Source organism: Hemitrygon akajei, chromosome 14 (assembly GCF_048418815.1).
Source record: "Hemitrygon akajei chromosome 14, sHemAka1.3, whole genome shotgun sequence".
Lineage (NCBI taxonomy): Eukaryota > Metazoa > Chordata > Chondrichthyes > Myliobatiformes > Dasyatidae > Hemitrygon > Hemitrygon akajei.
This window is the reverse complement of record NC_133137.1, coordinates 34,794,306-34,804,610: the sequence shown is the minus strand read 5'-3', so window position 1 is coordinate 34,804,610 and position 10,305 is coordinate 34,794,306. Positions and strand designations below refer to the sequence as shown.

Below are 10,305 nucleotides of genomic sequence, written 5' to 3'. Positions count from 1 at the left end.
CGTTTGGCAGTCTGTTTTTTAGTAGGTTCTTTTGGGTTTCTTTGTTTTGTGGCTGCCTGTAAGGGGACAAATCTCAGGATTGAATACAGTGTACAGTTCTTGATAACAAATGCACTTTGAACTTCAGAAGTCCCTTGGCCATCCAAATTGGCAAGGAAAAGAGGGATGCGGTGTGCAGACAGATGGGATTGGATTACATGGCATCATGTTCGAGTCACGTTTATATAAAAGCCTCGAAAATTAGCTTGTTGCAGCAGCAGAGAAGATGGCAAGCAGTTATATAAATTTAACTTTGTAATTTACACTAGCGGGTTTAAGGGTCTTTTCCTTTGCTACGCTCTGAGTAAATAATGGATAATAAACATTATTGTTGCCAAGTCTAAAATAAGTAAATGATTTGCTGTAAGTACGGAGGTATAACCACGAGTCACAAAGTGCTTGAAGGTCTTTATCAGATGTGCCATCGGGGGAATGCAGGACCGGAGACTACGATTCCCAAAGTGCCTTGCCGGTCTGGGCCGGATGTATGGTGACGCAGCCAGTCGAGGTTATACCCCGGTGGCCCGGATGTTAGGCCCTTCCTTTAGCGTTAAGGTAAGAATGGCGGCGTTTCTGGTGAAGCGGGGTGGTTGGCTATCGGGCGCCATCGGGCCGGGGTAGCTTTGTTGATATGAAATGGCGCACGAATAGCACTCCCCAAGATGTCACCTATTGAGATCAGCCGATATTTCTCGTGGAGGCAGATTTAAATTGCTGTTTGTGGAGCTTTTTGTTGGATGCGGCATAGCTCGGTGGGACCTGGGGGAAAAGCCGAGCCCTGCCGCTTGTGGACGCGGTATCGAGTTGGAAAATGTCGGCGGGGACAGTTGAGACTGGACCACCTGCCTGTAAGGGAGTGGAGTTGAGGGGATGGTGGGTTGGCAGTCGGTGCCTCGGGTCAGCGGAGTTTGGGCCTGGCCTTCGTTGGTTTCTGCCAGTGACGGCCATGGGTGGGTTACAGCCATGCTCAACAACCGTGGAACTGGTTAATTCAGAGCAACACACAGAATGCCGGAGCAACTCAGCACGTCAAGCAGCATCAATGGAGAGAAATTCGCAGCCGAACTTTTGGGCCGAGACCCGTGAAGGGTCACGGCCTGAAACGTCTACTTGTTCATTTCCTTCTATAAAAGCCGCCTGAGACACTGAGTTCCTCCACCAACGTGTGTGTTGCTCCAGATTTCCAGCATCTGCTGCTTCGTGTGTGAGCCATTTCATCCAAATAAAATCTTGTCCCGGCTTAATAGTAACATTGACACAGTTCCACTTCCATTGGTTGCTTACTTATTTGGCGAATAAATGCCTCGCTGCATCTTGAATTTTATTTGCTGTTTTACAAGGAGGTGCAAAGGGACTTGGGAGTCCTTGTGCAGGATTCCCTAAAGGTTAGCTTACAGGTTGAGTCTGTGGTGAGGAAGGCAAGTGCAGTTTTGGCATTCATTTGGAAAGGATTAGTACATTTTAAAAAAAAGAGGATGTCACTCTGAGGCTTTACAAGCAATTGACTGGACTGCACTTAGAGTATAGTGAACAGTGTTTGAGGCTCCTTATCCAAGAAAGGTGCTGGTATTGAAGGTCCAGAGGAGGGTCACGAGAATGATCCCAGGAATCAGTTGAGTGCTTGATAGCTCTGAGCCTGTAGTTGTTACAGAAGAATGGGGAGGGGATCTCATTGAAACCTATCGAATGTTGAAAGACCTAGACAGTGGTTGTGGAGAGGATATTTCCTATGGTGGAGGAGTCTCGGTCCAGAGAACACAGCCTCAGGATAGAGGAAAGTCCACTTCGAACAGGGATGAGGAGGGATTTCTTTAGGCAGGAGGTGGTGAATCTGTGGAAGTCATTGCCACAGATCGTGGTGGATGCCAAGTCATGCAATATAATCTTAGATGTCCAAGGTCTTATTTAATGAAATAGGCTGTAATTTGCATGTTGGAAGCGAAAATTTCAATATAAGCTCGGTTATGTTGCTTTACCAGGAGGACTGTATTTCATATATGTTCTAAGGCCTGTTAATCTTTTTGATAGATGGCAGGGGAAACAAAGGAGCCAGCAGCGGGGGAGAAAAAGGAGCCAGTGGCGGGCGAGAAAAAAGAACAGAAGAAACCTCGCCGCCATTGTAGTCGCAACCCTGTACTGGCCAGGGGCATTGGCAAGTATTCTCGTTCTGCCATGTTTGCCAGAAGGGCCATGTACAAGCGCAAATACAAGGCTCCTGAAACCAAGGTAAGCCAAGAGGATCTTGAGGTGCTCCAGGTGTTCCTTTTACAGCAAATAGCACACTGTTTTGGCATCCAAAAACTGGTGCCTGGTTCATTATACCTAATGTTTTTGTCCTGTTTTGTGATGAAGCCTGAAGGGTTATTTCATTCCCTTTTCAGGTTGAGAAGAAGTTGAAGGAAAAGAAGCCCTTCACCATCACCAAACCTGTTGGGGGAGACAAGAATGGTGGAACTCGAGTTGTCAAAATCCGTAAGATGGTAAGAAAGGTGTTGCAGAGTTAGGAGTTCAATTCCAGTGCCATCTGTACATTCTCCCTGTGCGGGCCATGTGGGTTTCCTCCAGGTGCTCTAGTTTCCTCCCACCGTGCAAAGGCAGGCCAGTTAGTAGATTAATTGGTCATTGTAAATTATCTTGCGATTAAGCTGATGATAAATAGGTGAGGTTGCTGGGTGGTGTGGCTCATGCACCAGAAGGCCTGTTCGTGCCATATCTCCAAATAATAAATACATAAATGGACGTGGGTGGACTGTGTAAATGAAATTGGGGCACTGGAGCAGGAGAGCTCTCACTTTGTTCATTTTGTTTCAAGCCATATTAAGATAAGGCCTTCATATAAGGCTGAGAATTTTTGCTTCATTGGGTGCTTTACTTCCATGAGAAATGTGGTATAACAATTACTCGATTTCTTTGAGCTCTGATTTGAAATGTTGACTTGGAAGGTTGTGTGTAAGAAAATGAGAGTTTGGCTGTGATTTTTCCATCCTGTCACTTGCAATAATAATTTAGTTAATCTTCCTGTGTTTAGTCCACAGTCTCTGAATTTTATTAATTACCTATTTATTGTGATGGTGGTTACACTTCACCATTTTATTATAAGTGCAATGTTTCTTGCTATGTTAAAATCCTCATTGGTGTGTGTAATGTCACAGATTGGTTTGGGTATAAAGGAGATTTTGTGTGGCATAAATATATGTTGTCTTTTATATTGTGTATCTTTGTTTTGTCATTTCCAGCCACGGTATTATCCCACTGAAGATGTTCCCCGCAAAAGGCTCAGCCATGGTAACAAACCTTTCAGCCAGCACAGACGACGTCTGCGGAAATCCATCACTCCAGGAACAGTCCTTATCCTGCTGACTGGTCGCCATAGATGTAAGGTAGAGGCTGCAAATTTATCAATCAATAAAAGTAGTTGTAGCCCTGCTGGGGCCTGAGATGAGATTCAAAAATTACTGGGAAATGTTGATGTGTATTTTTCCCATGAGGATAATTTAAGAAAATTTTGTTCATGGACAATGATTTTTGTAGACTGATTGTTTTTTTTTACTTTGCAGCGTGTAGTTTTCCTGAAGCAGCTCGACAGTGGCCTGCTGCTGGTCTCTGGTGAGTACAATTCCTTCAGTGGAATTATACTTAAGTTTGTTCTGTTGGAGAAAGGACTTAATGGAATTGCATTTGTGAAATAAAAATAACTGGGAGTGTATTGCATCTAGCATTTCTAACTGGGAAATTTGTTTGCATTCATACTTATAACTTGCATTCAAACATACAAGTGTCTTGGAAAGGGTTTCTTGAACAACTTTTAGCCTTGAAACCTATTACTGCAATAGTAAGTATATCAGAAAATGGAATTTTTATACCATTTTATATACCCTGTTTCAGATTTCAAGGGTTGCAAAAATACAGTTTCACCCACTGAAACCTACCAGATCTGATCTCTCCACACTCCACCCTAATTCTTTGAAATTCAGTACTGAATGAGTTGAAATTTCCTGCAATTAAATATTCTAGCAATCAACTTCATCCTTTACCTGTCCCTGGGCTGAGTCACAATCGTGATGCAGACACCAATGAAGTACCGATAACTGATCTTTACTGCACCTCGTTCACTGAAATAATCAACGTTACTGCTGGCTGTTTATGTATCGTCCCCTGTTGGTTGATTTACACTGGATCTCAGCTAAGCACTTGCTGTTAAAATACTTGAGTCTTTACTCCTCTATAAGAACTTCAGTTAACAGCCTTCAGATACCTGCACTACTTATTCTACATGACAGAGATCTAATTGTATGCATTGGACCTCCAATTCACTCTCTAAATTGCAGCACTTACTCTTTCTCCTCTCCCTGAGCATCTGTCTGCCTTGTTTCCAGTGAGAATTGTCAAATTTTGTCAGTGTTCTCGTAAAGCATCTCAGACATATTGATGCAATGAAAGCATTTGATAAATGTTTCTCCTTGACTTTTATCATGCCAACTTCTGTCGTGCGTAGAACAAGGCATTGTAGAACCTGATCAGAATCCCATTTGTGGATACAGCATGTTAAACAGAATTGAGACTATTTAGAAAGTGTTAATTTTGCAGTTGTGCTAGTAACAGACCTTTGTGTTTCTTTTCTAGTTTAATTGTCAATTATTTCTGATTCTGAATTTTTTTGTATTAGGCCCTTTGATTCTTAACCGTGTTCCACTGCGAAGGGTTCACCAGAAATTTGTCATTGCTACATCTACAAAGATCGATCTGTCTACTGTGAAAATTCCCAAGCACCTGACTGACTCGTACTTCAAGAGGAAGAGGCTGCGCAGGCCCAAGCACCAAGAAGGAGAGATCTTCGACACTGAGAAAGAGGTAACAAATGTGCTGTCAAGTGAGCTCTTGTGACCACTAGTTAGTCCTAATACTTAATGACTGCTACATGAGATTCCAAGATATCTACATTCTTTTTCCTTCATTACAAATCTTTCCTGGCAGAGAAAATGAGCTGGATTTTGTTCCTGTCCAGTTCTTAGTGCACCATTTTTCCTCCTAGCCCACAGTCAGTGTGGTAAATTATCTCTAATGGAGTGCACAGTCTGGATTACCTTTTTGTTTTAAATGGGAACAATCCTGAAACCCCATGTTACTATCATGTTGGATTCTATCATCTGGTAGAAACTGGAAGTTTATTCACATTCTGGAGTTTTTACTGATGATATTTTTAATTGCAATCCTGTTAATGATTTGTACCACATTTATTATTAGTTCAGAAGAATTTCAAAGTATTGCACATGGTTAGAATGGCTGGGGAAAAGGGTAGCCATGTGACAGTGCACATGGACTGTTGTATCAGTAGAAAAGAGCAAATTTTAGATTTCCAAAGATTCGTTTTCCAAAAAGAAACTTAGAGAAAATTACGCATTTCATTAAATAAAATAACTTTTTAAGTAATAGATCAGTTTTCAAATATAAACTTGATTACTTTGTAGGTGTATATAGCCCAGTGCACGATTAAACAAAGGTTACAAACATGTACTGATGATCAGTGACACAATGAATGAACTAAACTGATTAACTGAAACAGAAAAGGGTATAGAAGGAATCAAACTGGGTGAAGGGCGGCCAAACTAAAAGGTGAAGGTGTAGCAGATGTGACAGTTTAACCTGCAAATCGTCAATTCTTAACACCAAGGCAAGAGTGAGCATAGCAACAGGACACAAGGTGGTGGTCCTGCATCAGCAAGGTCTCCCAAGCAGAAATTTCATGGCAGAGAGGAGTTTCAAGATGTGCTGTTCCAAGTTCTGAAGTACAGAGAAACAGGCAAGGCTGGGGACTGAAATGCGGTGATCAGCAATGGAAACTGCAGCAGACAAGAGGTACATCAAACATGCATCCCATCTAAATTGGCAGAGGTCCAGCACTACTATCAGCTTTGAACTTCCAGTAAATCACTGGAATCCAAGTATACCCCTCTATTGTCTGAAGTCTTGTCGGAAGTGGTATTCGTGGAAGAGTTGCTGCGAAAAGGCCATTTTTCCAAAGTGGAAGCAAAGCCAGGAGACACGCCTATGCACAAAAATACAAGGTCTGCTAGGATGTTGAACAATGGCAGAAAGTGCTCTGGACTGACGAGTCGACATTTGAAATTTTTGGCTCATGCAGGCGGCAGTTTGTCTCTAGAAGAGCTAGAGAATGCTACATGGATGAGCGCCTGCAGCCAACAGTGAAGCATGGTGGAGCTTCCCTGCAGGTTTGGGGCTATATTTCTGTAAATGGAGTTAGTGATCTGGTCAGAATTAATGGGATCCTGAATGCTGAGAATTACAAGCAGATTCTTATCTATCATACAATATCATCAAATACACGGCCAAGGTCATAAAGAACTGTCTTCAGCAAAAAGATGTACAAGGAGTTCTGCAACGGATGGTACAGACTCCAAAAGGCCATTCTTCCAAAATGGAAACAAGGATCCTGATTTCCACGTCACTGAGGCTGTCTGGGATTACCTGGAGAGACAGCAAAGTCTGCAGAACTGGCAAGCACTCCACGGTGCTTGGAACAACCTACCAGCCCATTTTCTTGTATAAAACTGCACAATAGTGTACCTAAGAGAGTTGATGCAATTTTAAGTGTTCACACCAAATATTAATTTGATTTAGTTTTTTATTGTATTACATTTTTGATATTTAGAAATTTTTCATTATTTTTGAAAACCGCTTTACGGATTTTTTACCATGTGCTTTAGACTTCTGCACAGTACTGTATATGGAAACAATTATTGTCGAAACAAGAGTTGTAGGAACCAAAGTAGGATTACTGATTCCTTCTCTCTGGCTCTTAATGATTGACACTGCTGTCTTAGCTGTTTGGAAAGCAAGGCAATTGCGCATGCTGAAAATCTTAAATAAAGACCTATGCTGAAAATACTCACCAAGTTAGGCAGTATCTGTGGTGATAACTGCATTAATGCTTCAGTCACTGAACATTCATTGGATTTGCTTGCATGTGGTCAGACCTCTATGGACACACATACTCTGGAGGGCTTATTGATGTGCAAGTAATTCTGCTCTTAGTTACTGCCTGAGTGTTACAAATAGGGTCATTCTGTTAAGAATCTTTTTCTTTCCCCTTAAAAATCACTTGCATTTCTCTGCTGCCCTTCAATCTTGTGTGGCATGTCAGGCTGAAATTTTTAATATCGAATGCCTGGCCACCAGTGAATATGAAGGTAGAGTTGTATATTCATATTGTACCTTTCATAATTTTGGGCCATTTACTCAATGCAACTAATGACATACTTTTGAAGTGCAGTTGCTTTTGTAAAGGAATACAAGCAGCTAATGGAAAAAACATTCTGGTTATGTTTTAATTATGTCAATTTAGAGTTGAATGTTGACCAGATTTCAGGGATAGCATGCTTATTAGATCTTTTGGCATTGCATTTCCTTAAGGCAGAGAAGTTGAGGTTCTTGTTTTTTTTAAAATAACAAGATGCCAATAATGACATAGCAATCTTGCTCTAGAAGCAAAGGTCTAGGCTATCTTTCCACTGCAGGGCTGCTTGGTAAAGGAAATCTTTTGCATGGTAGTGTAGTGGTTAGCACAACGCTTTACAGCATCAGCAATCTGGGTTCAATTCCTGCCACTGGCTGTAAGGAGTTTGTACATTCTGCCATGATCGCATGGGTTTCCTCTGAGTGCTCTGGTTTTCCCTCATTGCAAAGAATTACTGATTGGTAGGTTAATTGGCCGTTGTAAATTGTTCTGTTACTGGGCTAGGATTAAACAGAATGGATTGCTGGCTGATGTGGCTTAAAGGGACACAAGGACCTACACTGCTCTGTACCTCAGAAAATAAAGTGAAATGAGGTCCCATCTGCACTTCCATAGACTGGGAAAACTTCAAGACCCTTTTTTTGGTAAAAGGTCTGCTGATTCATCCAGATGTACTGGGGTTAGCATTACTTCCCCTATGTGGTTTTGTTTAACCTGTTATCTATTGATAAACACATTGCTTTATGTACTACTTTGCTATGTTTAAATCAATTGCAGTATTTCAGAAGTGTTTAATTGGATGTAGAAAACACTAAATGACTTGTCAAGTGGGAACATTTTGGTGTGGTATAAAAACCCTTGGATACGTAGGTTTAAGTTAATAGTTTTGTAATTGATGGGAGTCAGCTACTTTGTGTGGTTTCCATCGCATGCAAGCTACACTCTGTGTCAAAAGTTGACTTCAACAATGATTTGTCACAATTTTCGCTTGCAATAGTAACAATTGTCATCACCCATTCAGTGGTCTGTTTTCTATCAGGCTTACTGTAGTAGTATTGACAAACAGCAAATCAGATTCAACCCAAGGTTTGGAAAAGGTCTAAATCTGAAATGCTTGACCTCATAGCAACCAACACTTTGCATAACAGGATATCTGGACAAATTGTGACTTTGTTGATGAGATAAATCCAAGCTGAATCAGTTTCATGTTTTTCATTTCGTGGATAGTGTGTTGTCTCATAGCCTGTTCCAGAACCAGACACAGAATTGAGCTGACACACTAGAATTATCCCATTTGAACTGTATTTTACCTTAAAAATCCCACATCACCTTTTGAAGATTATTTTTCCTAGTTCTGGATTGACGATTATAATTCAGTGACCATGTTTTAAACCCCAATGTATTGGATTATCTGTTTGATGTGGGCATTACAGTACTAATCAGAGTTCAACGTATACTTAAAGAACAATTATGCAATGTCCTGAGGAACTACACAAAGAATTTTATTGCGTTCTGGTGAATGGTAGAAAAAGTGTATTACACCAATTGATTTTTAAAAAAACAGCATTTTCTTGCTGACTTCAGCAATTTCTAGAGGGGAAATTATTGTATTAAAGTATTTTCCAGGATCTATGCATCAAACATGTAATATTCTGTCCCTGATCACAGGAGTCCAGTTTCTTAACATTTTGCTAAGAGACAATAAGTATATTTTTGCTTTTTTGCACAGTTCTGTATTGTAAATGGTGCATCTTGAACGGTTAATTTGGTTCTATCCGAATTGGAGCTGAAATGTGTAAAATTTGCCTTGACCACCACCTACTTCACATACAATGTTCCTATGGGCCTTACTGTTCTAAGAGTTTGTGATGAAATTGCTGTACCCTTACTGAAACATTGCTGTACCCTGCCTTATCATTCTCCTTTTTCTTCTTCTTCACAGAAATATCAGTTAACAGAACAGCGGAAGAAGGACCAGAAAGCTGTGGATTGCCAACTCATGTCTGTTATTAAAAAGGTCCCCCAGCTTCGTGGTTATCTCCACTCAATGTTCTATTTGTCAAAGGGCGTTTACCCACATAAATTGGTCTTCTAAGCAAGCCATAAAAGTTGACATTTATTAAAACTGGTGTTTCAGTAACTACCTGTTTCGTTTTGGATTATATTATTCAGACTTGTTCAGCTTCCTTTTACAGTTTTTAGATTCTAGGGAATAATTTATTTTTCCACCACACAGTTTCATTATAAGATTTAGTTGGAACTTACGGATGTACAAATTGAGGGCAGGAAGCAGCTGTGTGGTCATTCAGAAGACATTGTAACCTCAACTCCACAATATTTCACCAATTGTTCATCAGATACCATTTGAGCTTTACCTTAATATTTTTTCAAATATTTTGCTATTGCTGTCCTATAAGGGAAGGGGAGAGTTCCAAAGACTCAACTCTCTTGCTTGTCTGCAAAGTTGATTATCTAGATTCTCCCACAAAATGAAACCTCTTCATCACTTCTACCCTGTTAAGAAATCTCTTGCATTTCAGTTGCATTAGCTCTTGCTGCCTCTAAACAAGCCTAGCCTAGAGGTAACAAGCCCACTCCAGGTATCAGATTCATCAGACTGAAACATAACTTCCCATTTTGTGGTCAGCCCCCTTCACAATAAGCATTAATATTGTTAGCTTAATTATTTTTCTAGCCTTTTGTAAATGTGCACTAATACACACATCTCTCAGCATCTTAAGGCTCCATAGAGTTACCATTTAGATAAAGTTTCTACTCTTCTAAAAATGGAAATTTCCAATTTTCCCACATTATACTCTTATTAGTTCAAAGTAAATTTATTATCAAAGTACGTATGTCACCATATACTACCTTGAGATTCATTTTCTTGCGGGTATTCACAGTAAATACAAAGAAACATAATAGGGTCTGGTCTCTTGTCAGGATTGACATGGATGTTGCATGCTAGCTTTCTAGATGCACAAGCTTGGGCTGTAGAATGTGGAGGGCAA

The 10,305-nt window shown here is 40.5% G+C and overlaps 1 protein-coding gene across 2 annotated transcripts; it reads left to right on the top strand.

The window, feature by feature from the left end:
* The first annotated feature begins 456 nt into the window (after window positions 1–456).
* Window positions 457–9,434, top strand: LOC140738482 (large ribosomal subunit protein eL6-like). 2 transcript variants are annotated; one of them, XM_073065807.1, is made up of 7 exons: window positions 457–594; window positions 2,068–2,265; window positions 2,421–2,519; window positions 3,276–3,419; window positions 3,597–3,645; window positions 4,706–4,890; window positions 9,237–9,434. In XM_073065807.1, exons 1-7 carry the CDS (start codon window positions 472–474, stop codon window positions 9,387–9,389), a joined length of 951 nt encoding a protein of 316 aa, XP_072921908.1. In that variant the 5' UTR covers window positions 457–471; the 3' UTR covers window positions 9,390–9,434. The 2 variants fall into 2 exon arrangements, with proteins under 2 accessions (XP_072921908.1, XP_072921909.1); XM_073065808.1 differs by lacking the exon at window positions 457–594 and adding an exon at window positions 762–887.
* The last annotated feature ends 871 nt before the right edge of the window (window positions 9,435–10,305 follow it).